The 15,300-nt window shown below is 38.0% G+C and overlaps 1 protein-coding gene across 1 annotated transcript in view; it reads left to right on the top strand.

Moving 5' to 3' along the window:
- The window catches only part of znf407 (zinc finger protein 407), a 202,337-nt gene that overhangs the window by 132,281 nt on the left and 54,756 nt on the right, over positions 1–15,300 (top strand). Inside the window, exons 7-8 of the mRNA XM_077527742.1 lie at positions 8,521–8,604; positions 9,135–9,255. Coding sequence (XP_077383868.1) covers positions 8,521–8,604; positions 9,135–9,255 — 205 coding nt within the window. The remainder of the gene's footprint in view (positions 1–8,520; positions 8,605–9,134; positions 9,256–15,300) is intronic.

The raw sequence follows: 15,300 nt of genomic DNA, 5'->3' as shown, positions 1-15,300 counted from the left end.
GAAAGTACTCGACAGATTGGGGAAATATTTTGTGGCTGATGGATGTGCTTCGAAAAACAATCAAGGTTTATTAGAAATTTGAGTTGATTGATTGATTGATTGATTATTGATTTGATTTATTGAACATATAAACATGCAGAGAAACAAAGAATTAAAAAAGAAAAGAAAAAAAAAAGAGTTGCCACTCTTCTGTTCTGATTTTGGTGCGTCTGTGGCAGAGGTTATTGATCTGGATGATAAATTATAAAATATTTCCACATACATCCTGGAATGTGCTCACATAGTATTTATTTATGTTTGACACACCACGAGTTGACTGCCAAACACGAATGACATACGGTCATTGTTTTTCTTTTAATTGCCTCCATGCATCTACTGATCTTTCAATGCAAGCACTTTTTTGAAAATATGTAACTGAAAATCAAGACTGATGTGTGCGCTTCATGTCTTTAATTGAAAACAAACATAATAATGTCATGGGCGGCATGGTGGATGGCTGGTTAGCACGTCCGCCTCCCAGTACTTAGGACTCGGGTTCGAGTCCAGGCTCCGGCCTTCCTGGGTGGAGTTTGCATGTTCTCCCCACGCCTCCCAGTTCTGAGGACTCCGGTTCGAGTCCAGGCTCCGGCCTTCCTGGGTAGAGTTTGCATGTTCTCCCCGTGCCCTCGTGGGTCTTCTCCGGGTACTCCGGTCTTCTCTCACATTCCAAAGACATGCATGGCAGGTTAATTGGGCGCTCTGAAATGTCCCTAGGTGTGGTTGTGAGTGCGAGTGGTTGTTTGTCTCTGTGTGCCCTGCGATTGGCCGGCAACCAGTACAGGGTGTACCCCACCTATACTGCCTAAAGCCAGCTGAGATAGGCTCCAGCACCTCCCACGACTCTTGTGAGGAATAAGCGGTCAAGAAAATGCATTGATGGATAATAATGTCAACTCAATTCTCGCTCCCACGGTGAATGATACAAGTTTTTTCAGGGGTAAATACAGTGGCACAACAGGACAGGTGCTAACAGATGATTCAACGACATGTCATGTGCGAGCGTTCACGCTTTCTGTGCACACTCGATCGATAATGTCGCAATACGTCCCCGCGTGCAACAGGCCCCACACGGACGTTGGTGCACCCCACAGAGATGGTGCACTATGCACAATGTGTACTCTGCGTAATGGGAGCGGCGGCCCTGACCTTAGTAGTACTCCAGGTCAACCCAAATGTGTCTTTGCTGCAGCCAAGCAGTTTCCCCTTTGCTTTAATAAAGTCCCATATGTGGTCGTTTAAGTCACTGACAGACGCAGCAGCAGCCAGCGGCCTGACAGCCTGACTGAATGCTTGCAGCTGAGCTCTCCATCCGTCACAGGTGCCTGCTGTTTAAGATCGAGATTTGCTGGATGTTATTTTAAATGTGCTTCAACAGTGACAAAACGTCAAGGCACCTCTGACATAATTAGACTTTTTTTTTTTTCTTTTTCATTTCTATCTAGCGCTCATCATTCCCCATCAGTTAGCTGGCAGTGCTGTCACCCAGTTGTCAGGAGAGGCGTGTGGTAGTTGTGGTTCTTTTATAGAAAAAAAAAATCCGCCAATATAAAGATACTTCATTAAGTAAAATGAAAAAGGGAGGTTTTTGAAAAGAATTAGAATGCAAATACAGGACAATGACAAATTGTGTACTCTTATGAAATCACAGTTGTTAGCCGGGTTTACATGGAGACTTTTTAGTTTGTTCGATTGAAATCATTCTGAATGAAGATCTGTTAGCATGTGAAGTGATCCATTCCGATCTGCTGTTTACATGCGTCCATCCATTAATCAGATCGGGCCCGTGCCAGCCGTGGGACGTGCAGCCATCGATCATATGGTTTATCAAGATAGCATTCATTCATCATTTAGCACAGTAGTTGTGAGCGTTTTAACACTTTTAATGAAACATCTTGATAAAAACTAGTTCATTTCATTTATTTATTTATTTCATTATTTAAAAAAAAAAAAAGAGACGAAAGGGAGCAGAAAGAAGTAAAACTCAAAACAACTGCCCCTAAGTTCCAAGTACTTTACAGTGGTGTCAAAGTCCGGTCCTTGAGGGCCTGAGTCCTGCATGTTTGTGAGGTTTCCCACATTCAACACAGCTGATTCATATTTAAGCTCATCAGCAAGCTATGCAGGAGTCTGATAATGACCCTGATCATTGAATCAGTTGTGTTGTAGTAGAGAAACCTCAAAAACATGTAGGACTCAGGCCCTCGCGGACCAGATCTTGACATATGTACTTTAAAACAAGTTCTTTAAATCAATCAATCAATCAATCAATCAATCATTAAAAGGAGTTCTGAAAGATATGAATGCCCAAGACCATTAAGACACTTAAAAAACGGGAATAATATCAGGCCTGAAACGCATAGGGAGCCAATGCAAAGATTTTAAAATTGGTTTAATATGCTCTCGTCTTCAAGTCTTAGTTAGGACACATGCTGCCAAATTCTTCAGTAGTTGTAGATGTTCTTTTTAGGAAGACCAGAAAGCAGGACCTTACAGTAATCAATTTGGTTAGTGATAAAAGCATGCATTATGGTCGATGTGTTGGCCCAAGAGAGAAAGGGGGCGGATGCCGCCATTTTAGGGTGCAGAAACGACAAAGTCACGACACATTTGCGTCAAGACAGAGAATCCGCATAACGGACGCAGCCTGGCCATTACTATTGAACTGTTTACATGGCGCTCGTTCGTATTGACAAAAGAAATATACCACCCCCGTGATTCCGAATGAAATTAAATTCGGATTCAACTTTTTCATTCCGATTGAAGTGTTCATATGGTGCATTTTCATTGCATTTGGTCATTTGGATTCATTCTAATCAGAATACCTGGCTCCATGTAAACCTGGCTATTGTTAAGTTGCCCTTCACCAAGAGACACAGCACTTTAGTAGGTAATGTCTAAACCGGCATAAAGTTAAAAAGGAAAATTAAAAAAAAAAAAAAAAAAGCATTTCATTGTGGCTGTCTAACTGAATGTGAGAATATTCATTTCACTTTTGTCTTCAAAGTACAGATTTACTTATTTGTTAGAATAATGGTATGTGTTTTTATTAAGTTATAATCAAGGACTACAGTAATTGAATTTCCTTTTAAGGATTACTTTCCTTTTTCAACTTTAATTGGAATACATACACAACTTAGAGGACAGTGCAGTTTCTTCATGTGATCAAATGTAATAATGTTAATACTAATAATAGTGTAACCTGTGTGCTTTGTTGCCCAGCGTCTTAGTGTCCAAATAAGCACTAGATAAATCTGATGACTTATTTATTATTAGGTGTGTCCGGTAACATATAAACAATAAATAGAATAGAAAAAAAGTTGCAGTATAGTAACACGTGTAACCAACATGAAACCCACAGCGCTTTCTATGGCTGGAAAAACAAGTGATTCTAAAGCAAACCATCAGAGCCATTGCACAAACATTGGTCATGGCCAATGCAACCATTTTCAATGCACAGAGAAAAGAAACCACTGATTTACCAAGTTACAGATGTTAATGTGATGTGAAACCAAGGAAAACATCAACATTTGACACCAGAAACTTTTTGGTCTCCCTTAAGACCCCAAAACAATCACAGGGTTTTTGTATCAAAATGTAGGCAGAAGACTTCACGAACAAAAGTAATGAGACTACACAAGAAAATGCAAACCACTCATTTGCAAGAAGAATGGAAAACCCATGCTGGAGTTTGTTGAATAAGTACGGAGTGAAAGTCTGGCCACCTCTTCTCCGGAACATGAATTTTCCCTGCTACAGTAAAGAGACTACAGGAGTAAACACGAAAAGCAAACTAAAAGAGACTGATGAAATCCTGGAAAAGCATCACAGACAAGTAATGTAAATATTTATTGGTGTTAATCGGCCACAGGCTTGATACAGTTATTGCAAGCAAAGGATTTACAACTAAATTGTAAGGCCAAATCACTTTAATCCACAGTATTTTATAGTAATGGGTCGATGGGGACGGGTCTCGAATAAGCTTCGGCTTCTACCCGTCAGCCCTTCTTTTGGATGTCAATGTTGCAAATGATGTGATGTGATGTGATTGATGTAAGCTGTAATGTGTCCGAAAGGAAAAAATGAATAAACTAAACTAAACTAAACTAAATTTTATGACTATCTGTTCCTAAACCGTTCCTAAACCTCACTGGATGTAAGTTCCTTGAAATATATACATATATATATATATATATATATATATATTTTTTTTTTTTAAGATCTTTTGATATTGAACCCAAATGTTTTTAGTCTACAGCAATATTATACAAATTTTGCCTCAATGCTCAAATACTTTTGGAATGTATTTCAGACAAATTACTTTTTTTTTTTTTTTTTTTTTGCCAATCAATCATTTTAGCAAATACAATATCAACCCTTACTTAAAAAAAATAAAATAAAATATATAACTAAATATATACATATATATATATATATATATATATATATATATATATATATATATATATATATATATATATATATATATATATACATTAGTATTATATTATTATTATTATTAGCAGTAGTAGTAGTAGTAGTAGTAGTAGTAGTAGTAGTATTTTTTTTTTTCTTTCTGAGGTGGGGTAATACCCTGTACACATTGACTGCACATCCTAAATGGTGATCGCCTTCTTATTTTTGTTTAAAGAGAAAAACGTTAGCACCTCCAGCTCTTTTTTTTTTTACTGCTCTGAACTGCATGCATTGTTCCTTTCTGATTTGTGTGCTTTTGTTATTAATCACTTTTCCCCACACACCAGTCTTGTCTGAGAGATTGGGAGGGGGGGCAGAATGGGGAGTTCTGTGGTCCTCAGCCGCCAGGGTCATTTGTAACCGCTGATGAATGAGCGACACAAATAAATAAATAAGTGCGCTGCATCTTACCCACCCAGCTTTTCTTTTTCTTTTTTTCCCCAGGCTCTTGGTCATTGCAGGAAAGGGAGATCTGCGGTGAGGGGGAGGGATGTGTTGGGGGCTGAACACAGCGACAGGGCTACAATTGATTTCCTCATTGCCTCAGTTTGTCGCTTAATCTGGCGATATGCTGATAAATCTTCGTACTTTGTCAATTAATTTCTCTGAAAAATGAGAGCCAAAATGGCGAGCACATCAATACAGCAGCGGATTCTGTGTCAAAAATTAAGCGGTAAAATTAATTGCCCTCCCGTCCTCTCCTGTTAAAACATAACTAATGAGGGAGGCAATTATAGCATGCAGACTCCTCCAGGGTTGAAACGTACACACACATAATGGAATATGTATGCTTCGAAACACACACACACATACTAGGAAAGGTAGTACTGTTTGGATTCAAATATATTTTATTGTTTTGTACTTTTCAAAGTCCTTTAAGAATATGGTGCATCATGCTAGCAAAACAAAATATTCTTCTGCTTTAAGAGGTAATTGTTCAGTCTAAAAATGCTAAAGTGAATCATGTTACGAAGGTAAGATAGTATGTTTAGTTGTGGGGTACTGTTGGTGAGGGTCGTAAGAGCTTCCACTACTGAAGCGGGCTTCCATGATTTCAGTTTTTGTTTCACTAGCGGACACTAATGTGATGAATGTTGAGTGACGTCCACTACTCTCTAATGATGATGTGGATACTTTTTCAGTAATGTAATTTAAGCAATCACAGGAGGAGGTCATGCTTTCCTAAAATCTATTCACTGACAATAGCCAACTTGTCCACGGAATTTACGCAGAATACATTTGAACACAAGCACATGGACGTGAGCTGGGTGAAGCCACGCTCGCCCGCTCTCGTATGATGTTATTTCCAGACAGAGAAAAAAATCATCTTCCTCACTTTGCGTTGACAGGCAGGTAACAGATGCAAAATTTAGGCAAACCTTTTTCTTCTTTTGGCCCCACCACAGTAGCAGCTTCTGCATGGTGGGCATTTCTGGTGAAAATAATGGTTGGTTGAAATAATTTGCCACTGTCCTTTCACTTAGTTATGCCCACCTTTACTGTTCCTCCCATTTTATTACTTGTTTCATTCAGTGTACACTCATATGTTGCTGCAAGCGGCTTTACCCTCTCGAGAAAAAACAAAACAAAAACGTCACACTCTAAATGTCATTGTGTAGTATGGGTAAAGCGGGCTAGTTTCTACAACCCTAAGTTCTGACAACAATCACTCAACAACAACAATCCCTCTTCTGCTGAACCACCTTGCTTTTTTGGCTACCTGAGAGTGTCCCACCACAGATCAGCAGATGAAAAGCACACAAGTAATTTATTGCCAATGTTTTCTCCTCAAGAATGCTCAAGAATAATTGTGGCGACCGCAGCTAGGCATAAGGATCGATGGTTATGGATTTTTCTGTGGTGAGGTCTTGTAGCGCTGGGTGTAATGAGAGATGGAGAGAGGGAAAGGGCGAGGAGTGACCAGCGCCATCCGTATATTCTCATATAAAGTCAAGGTCTAAGCAGATAGGCTTTAAAGGCCACACACACTGGCAAAGATAGGGCCTTGTTTGGGCTTTGGGTTTTGTACAATAAGAACAATGTGTGATTGTGATCACATTGCGGACCAGAAACCACAAAATATATCATAATTGATATGTCATTTGTATAATAAGAATGACAACACGGATAGGACTTACTTTAATACAAAATAACATTTCTCTCCTAACATTGCACACTAGTGAGTATTCTGTACCTTTTCTAGTTGAGTATTTGTAATTTCTTCTTTTTTTTTTTGATACAAACTAACTACATATAGTACAGTGTCCATTTTAGCAAGTATATCAAAACCAGTGATTCCCAACCAGTGTGCACATCAGGGCATACGACTGGTCGCAACGTCCAATTAACTGACCATGCGACCACAAGAATTGTGCCATAAGAGCTCTAAAGATGGGCTGTGGAAAATTATGAAATTTCACTTAATTGGCGCAAACAATTATTTATAACAAATGTATCTTTATTCATTATATATGCCAACAACTTATAGTGATAGACTTAAGCAATAAATTATCTTCTATTAGATAGCAGAAAGTATATAATTGATGTCCACTTTTTCTGACACTTTTGTTTGGTGATGTGCAGTGGATGTAAAATATGTGTTTTCCTTGGCTCAATAAAGGTTGGGAATCACTATATTAAACAACACCGCACTCCATCTTGCATTGTGCATTTATTGTCCGATATTGCTCTTATCTTAGTGTATAATAAATTTAATTTAATTTCTGTGTAAATGCAATTATTAGATTTTTGACATTCTTGAAAATGCTTTTTTTTTGTGTGTGTGTTGGGTCTGAGTTTATATTTAAAAAGTGAATTTATAAATGTACATTGCTTTTTAATGCTGTTTTTCTCCCCGTTAAATGGTACTGCATTAAAGCTCTTTTCAGATTTGAGGGGTTTTAAATGAATAGGTTAGAGGAAACGTGATACAAAATTGCCTCTGAACTCTCAGTGAAATCTGCTATCTGTGTAACAGCAAAATGTGTGGAGTGCCACTGAGGCCCATCTGCAAGAGTAACCCACATGCATGATCAGAAAATGGAGTTCAATATTTGAGTTCAGATGAATATTTAGTGGCTTGCTAAGATATTTTGTGCAAGGGTGCATGGGTTCTGTTTTTACTTCTACTTGTACCACACTACATAAATGCTAATGTGTGTTGGACATTGTACATACCAATATTATTGAGCATGTATCACATCTGTGTCAACTTGGTAAAGGACTTTGTTCATTATTGTCCAAAAAAATGTGTCAGAGTGCGTGCCTTTGTGTGTTTGTCTGTGTGTGAAGTTCTACACAAATGACAGAGAGAAATTAGGGAGAGAGAGAGAGAGAGCTCATGCTGTTAATGACAAGCCAGATGCAGAGAAAGGAGGAGTGTGAAAAAGCTCTCCACGCTCCCCATCTGGAAGGCATCGCCCCCAAATGAAGTTGTAGAAAACCATCCCATTGATAATAAAGCTAATTTTTATGGCTCTGACAAGTATGTAATTATGTTCAGCGGTGCTTTTCAGATTTTATCACAGTCAATAAACCACACTGGCAATTTCCCGTCCCCCATTTGACATATTTACATGGATCCGTCTGATTGGAGGAATTAGTTAGCTGTGAGAGCTCTGATGGATATACACTACTGATCTGTGACTTTTGCATGGCTCATCTGCACACCAACTCAACTGCTTTTCATATTTTTACTATACTTGTTCTATTCTCTTTTTCTGCTACTTTAAATCACCCTTCTAACACATTTCCCTTTTGGTCACAGCTTGAGTGATTTTTATTTTTTTATTTTTATTTTTTTAATATTTTTCTCTGTGGTACTGTAACAGTAACTTTTTTCCCTTAGTTTTTATGTCAAATAAGTGTTGACACAGCAGACTTAAAATCATTGCAGAAAGACTTTAATTTCAGTGTCAAAATAAACGTAGTCCAAATGCACAGCAACACGAGCTGCTTCCTGTGTAAGTAGTATTAAACTGTGTAAATGGCTATTTCTTCTACTTACAGGTGAAAAGACTTTCCTATGTGACCTGTGTGGTTTTGCTGGAGGCACACGACACGCTCTCACCAAGCACAGACGCCAGCACACAGGTACGAAATCCACACAGACAGCAATGTGTGAACTCAATAATCTTGGACTGAGAGTGACACTTCAAGATAAAAAGTAGTATTTTTCCACTGTATATAATTTTAGCAACTATGATACAAACAAGGCTCCATCAGTGTGACATGCTGCTGTCAGTGATAGGCATGTGTACCGGCACAGCTGAGACTTTTAATTTTAGTTATCATTCCACAATGTCGCTCTGTCGCTTAGGGAAATTGCATATTTTTAGATGGGCTGTCAATAATAATGTTTTGGGCGCGGAAATGAGAAAGTGTAACAACTACTGCTCTGAACTGTTGTCGGACATGTACCCAAGGATGAGTGTAAATTTAATTGTTTTATAAATTCGTTTTGTTTGCTGTTTAGTTTGTCTTCCACTCCCCTTGCAAACTTTAATATCATCTCTTTGCTGTGCATGTTGACATGATTAACTCTGCCCATTCTAGATTTAACAGTTTATTGTTCTGTCTGTTTTACTATCAAATGTCTTTATTTAAATCCCTCTACTCCACAGGAGAGAGACCCTTCAAATGCAAACTTTGCAACTTTGCTTCTACCACGCAGTCCCACCTGTCAAGACACAATCGTGTTCACACTGGGGAGAAACCGTACCGTTGCCCCTGGTGTGACTACAGGTTGGTACCAGCTCATTGAACTGCCAATGCTTGGTGGTGCTGATGGCCAATGATGATGATAAGAGGGGGTGCATGGTGCTTTTGGGAATACTTACTGTGCCAAGCAGGTGGCATAGTTTCTGCATGCGTATGTGCATGATTGCGTGTGCGTGCGCATGTGAGTGTTTATCTGCGTGTGTATGTGCATGATAGCTGAGTGTGTGTTAGTATAAAAGCTGGATGTAGGAGGTGAAATGAGGGCTGCTCTAATCTCCAACATTGCTCCATCTCATTATGTTGAATCCTAGTCACATCTCCCTAACATGCACTCAGACACAATGTCACAGACATTGGCAGGTGTGTCATTATAATACCATCATACGACATCGTTAATTAAACAGGAAATTGTCAGTGAAATGTAGTTTTTTTTGTGTGGTTCTGAAGAAATGTGAATGGATTTACCTCGGTACGTATGTGGAAACACATTCATTCTCCGTGTTCTCGGTGTTACCACGTTACGTGAATGCCACTATCAAAGCTCAAACTTTTAAATGCTTAAACCGAAGACTAATTTTTCAACAAGCACTATGTTGTTTAGGTCATCTAAATTATGTAAGTTGTTCTCATAGCTGAGAGAATCAAACTTACACTACAGTGAACCCCTGCCATTCGCGATAGGGATAGGGACCGGGACGGCCCACGATTAGCTTTTACCCGCTTGTAATTTTAATGCATCAAAGAAAAGGGGGCAAAAATTACACCTGACCCACCAAAAAATATTGAATAAAGCGTTTATGAACCACAAATAAGATGACCTTGAAAATTGGGGATTGACTCCCAAAAATAATTATACTAATATTAAAATTTTTAAAAGTTATTTACAAAGAAATATCTATTTGATTACGTAAAAATACGTGAACCCATGGGTGTAGAACCATAATTATGTGGGGGTCCATTGTACATCAAATAATGTTATTCTGAACATTGTCTGTGACTAATGAGTTGTCTTTTTGGAAAGCTCATATCCACAGTGGCTTGATTCTCAACTCATTCACTGCCTTTGACAAGTATACTTGTCAGTTATATTTTTTAGAGCGGGGATAGATGTGGAAGAATCTGATTATGCTCCACTGTAAATGTCAAACTTGGAAATAACTTTACTGATGCCCAACCACCGGTAGATGACATCATTGCCCCATTTTATACGAAATAAACACAGTTTCGGAGTCCATGGAAGAAATGGCTGCATTTAAGCAGACCTACAATTTTCTACCGTCAATTATCAAAGAACATGACAAGGCAAAAAGTAGGGAGTCTATTCTGTCATTTGGTAGATTCGTTTTATATCTAATTATTGAATGCAATATCGCATGGGTATTGAAATTTTTGAAATTTTATAAAATGGCTGGCAGTGATTAAGGTGGAAAATAATGTCTCATGTCACTTTACTGCATCTATTCAGATGGAGATAGATGCTTGAGGCAATAATTATATTTAGAGTTATTTGCAGTGGTTTAAAAATAAAAACTTGCTGCCTATTAATTATGTCTATAGCACTATTTACCAGGTTTTTTATGCAAATTGCTAAAGTTATGCTATTTGATGTTGATGCATTTATCTTTGTTTGTGAATATATATTCTTAAAGTCAAAGTGGCAAATCGAATTGTCTAATTGATACGCAGCCCCTGACTCCTGCCACCAGCTAAGGACTGTTTATAACTGTGCTACATATTGTACTTTGCTTGAAAGTACTGCCGCAGTTTGAATTCTGGTGGCTTTGAGGATGACATGCTTCTTGACAGTGGCAGAATGGTTTGCAACCTTGTAAAGTGAAGGGAGGTATGTGGAGGCTGGTAATGATTATTAGTGGGTTTTCTTGGCAGTAAAAGGTCCACAAAAAAACACTGATCTAAATAAACCCTTCATGCACCTCTTAACAAACTCAAACACATTTGACTGTCCTCTACACAAGTGCCTCTCAATTACACTATTCCAATTACCATATGCTTACTGCAAGGAGAAATATGAACATTATTAAAATAAAGGAGGGCAGGAGAGTGGGAAAGACAGAATTAGACAGAAGGGGTGATGTACGCATTCGGCATCAGTGTGGCTGATTCCCATGGTGAGTGCATTGATGGGGGAGGAAGTTGAAACAGTGTTGGGCTAATTAATACAGTGTATAGTAGGAGGGCTGGTGTGGGCTTTCACTAACTGTGGCACCTGCTGACTTCTAAATGCTCACTATGTTGTTTTAATATGACAATTACACCATTACCATATCTGAGAGATAATATACCCCCTAGGAATCCACCTACACTCGCTTCAGAAGTTTTTAAGTGTTGCCTTAAATACATATTTTACTTCCACTTTTGCAAAATAAGTCACTTTTTATAATATATGCACATTTCACTACAATGTCAGTGTTTATCAATGATTGTTAGAGTATTCACGAATGTGTTAGTTCCATGATGTGAACAAATATATCCACAGTTTAATATAATTATGACCATGGATGCATGTTTAGATTGTTTGTATTGATGTGTTTAGAATTCAATTGTTGATCACTTATTGCTTGTCGTCGTCGAAGGGACCTGGTTAGTGTTGACCTTACCTTTCTTCACTCCATTAGTCTTCTGTAAATTCAATTTCATTACCACTACTGAAAAGTTCTTTGACCTGTACTTAACAAGACATACAAAAGACCTGTGAGGGCATAGAAACTGAAGAAACGCCTCTTAAACACCAAGTTATATTTATTTATTTGTTTTTGTTTTGTTACCCATAGTATGTGGTCAGGGCCTTCATGATTTGGTACCCTAGGCGAAAATGTACATGGTAGCCCCCCCCCAATCCCATAAAAAAAAAAACACACACACAAAAAAATTATAGATATATTATATTTAATAGCACACCACACAATAAATACCAAATTCCACAAACAAATAAAAATAAGAAAAATAACAGAAGTACAATGCAATGCAACTTTTTATTGCAATTTTTGCAAAATGACAGTATTTAAAACCTCAAAATGTTTTCACTATGTACATTAATAATTGTGTAAGATACAAAAAATAGTAAATGTATCAATATACAAACTTTGATATATCGTAAAACTTTGGCAATAAGGTGATTCACAGATAATGTGAATAGTGTGCAAAAAAACTTCACTAAATAACTTAGGAACATAACGGCAAATACTTAAAATAGTGCACGCCGGGACCTCCTTGCAGCAAAGGCATCAATTGGTGCGTCAAAGGATAGCTGCCTGGATACTTCTTGATTGATGCTGATAAGTGCCAGTCTAGTTAGCCGTTCTTGTGACATGGTAGACCTTAAATAGTTTTTTATTAGTTTAAGCTTGGAAAAGCATCTCTCAGCTGATGCTACAGTCACTGGTATGGTAGCGGCCACTCTGAGTGCTACCCACATGTTGGGATAGATTTCTCTAAGTTTTTTCTCCTCTAGAAAAACTAAAAGTTCCATGCTTGACATATTGGATTTTGGCCAGGTAAGAAATGACTGCATCTCTGCTAAGAGTTTTTTTTTTTTTTTTTATTAGAGTACATATTGCACAAATAAGTAGACCCCGAGAAAAAGGCTTGTTAATTCCAGGCCTAGCAGACATGTTGCTACCCATAACAGTCATGGAGCTCATAGAAAATACTAGATGTAGTCGTTTTTGTTGTGGGTTGCTTTTTTTTTTTTTTTTTTTTGCATTAGTTAATTTGATTAAATTGAAGATTTTGTAATCTATGCATCCTATTACAACCTTACTTTCATGTTGTGAGTCAAGTGCGTATTCTACAGAAAACATGTCAATATTTTGGAAATTGTTCTTATGTTTATTGAGATATTGAACATCCATCCATCCATCCATCCATCCATTTTCTTGACCGCTTATTCCTCACAAGGGTCGCGGGGAGATATTGAACAAAATCTTTACATTTTTCAAAGGTGGTATACTCATATATGCTGAGCACTGTACATGATGCAGCAGGTGATATAACTGAAATAGTCACCTGGATCTAGAAGATCGAGCTTTGTGTCACTCAAAGTACTGCTGATCGGTGCTTGACTGGCTGTTGCTTCAGCTCTACATTAAACAAAATACATCACTTCAAATTATTTTGGTGTTAAAGCAGGGAAAACAAATCCATTTGCATTATGATAGAATACAATGTCAGAAATTATGGCTGTTTGTATTAAATGCGCCATCCATGCACTTACATTCAGTAGCCTTTGGTGAAGATGACACTGAAGGATTGTTTACCACAGCTTCTGCAGGTGCTTGTTGTGGCTGCAAATATTTTCTCAGCGCATCTAGTTAAAAAAAAAAATGCATATACTATATCGATGTTTACATTAAACCAGCACATAATTCTTATTTTCAATAAATTAATAAATTAATGTGGTTATGTGAAACAATGACTTGTGCAAATCCATTTGCAGGTATCTGGACTTACTGGCTGTTTTAGTTTAAACTCAGCAAGCGTTGCCCCACTCTTGTGTGCAAAGTAGCTACTAGCATGGATGTAATGGTGCAGTAAACAAGTTACAAGCAAGCTAAGAAGCTAACGCTATTTTCGTGTTTATTTTATAAACAATGATGATTGACTGACATACATACCTCTACCCTGGGCCCGTTTTTCCTCCTCCTCCTTTCGCCGCTTTCTTAATGCAGCACTTGAAGGCTTGGACCTTTTCATTGTTGTCGATGTCAATGTATAAACAACACAAGTGTGCCAACCATCTATCTATCTTTCTAAAGTGCTGCCACTACACTCTGAGATGATATACGACCCGGTCGACCCCTCCCCCTACCTTTCATTCATTGTAAGCGGCAGCAGCGGGTCAGGTTCAGGGCGCCAGGACAGCAGGTCGTGAACTCACAGTCATTTATTTGAAATAGAAGTAATAAAAAAAAAAAGGAACTCAATAAAATATATTTGCTATTGTTATTTCTAGAAAACACGAGAGGGGGGGAGGGCTTTTTGTGTTTGTGTTTTTTAAATTTTATTTTTTTTCCTTTCTGCAATTTGGCGCCCCCTCCACAAGATGGCGCCCTAGGCGACCGCCTAGCTCGCCTGTAGCCTGTATGTGGTCTACCTCGACTGATTTAGTGCAGTTAACTCTGACCGCCAAAAACGTTTAATAACGATTAGTAAAATCACCATGTATGCCGCCATAAACGTTACACGACATCAACTATGTTTTTTTTTGTTTGTTTTTTTGTTTTGTTTTTTTGTTTTTGTTTTTTAAATAATGGGCAATTCAACGTGTAAGTGCATTCCTGCCTGGTCAATGGGCTGTGGAATCAAAGACTTTTACTAACAATGGCCTGCAGATGGCAGCATTGTATATCTTTTGTGTGGAATTACAATGAAACATGAAGGAATCTGATGAAATAGAACGTTTTCAAGGATGTCACTACACAAAAAATATTAGTGTCACTGTTGTGGAGAAAATGTATCTTTTCACAAAAAGCTTGTTCTCTCCATATCTTTTTAATTTTCGGCAGTAAAAGAGTTAAAGAAAAACAATCCCAAAGCAAGTTCACCTCAACGCTTCCTTGTGGCCATGTTGTTGTTCTCAAAATGTGCAGTTAATGAATGATCTTTTATATTTGAAAATCTGGTATATTAACAGTGATGTTTTACTGTACATATGCATTACTCTCATCCAGAATTCAGTGTCAAATGGAATACATCTGATGGCTGCTTTTATGAACAGTTTATATTTGGAGAACATAGCTTTATACAATGACATTCATCTTTGTGACCTGTTCTCAAGGTTGATCAATGACTAGTGTTCATGGATTTTATACAGCATGAGCGGAACATAGGCTATTTTTTTTGGAGCTCCATTGGACTATTGCCCGTGATGGAGATTGGTGTCTCTGCAAAAGTGGAAACAAATTTTCTCCTCGGCTTGTGTGAGCTATGGCACAGTAGGCCTTTATTGTCCCAGCCAAGGTGATAAGGGAGAGTAATTGTGTATTATACTGTCCAGAATGTCAGGTCCAAACTGAGCAGGACTAACCCATCCATCAACATACTATGGTG

This window comes from Festucalex cinctus, chromosome 7, assembly GCF_051991245.1.
Source record: "Festucalex cinctus isolate MCC-2025b chromosome 7, RoL_Fcin_1.0, whole genome shotgun sequence".
In the NCBI taxonomy this organism is placed as follows: Eukaryota; Metazoa; Chordata; class Actinopteri; order Syngnathiformes; family Syngnathidae; genus Festucalex; species Festucalex cinctus.
This window is presented reverse-complemented; position numbering and strand designations above follow the sequence as displayed.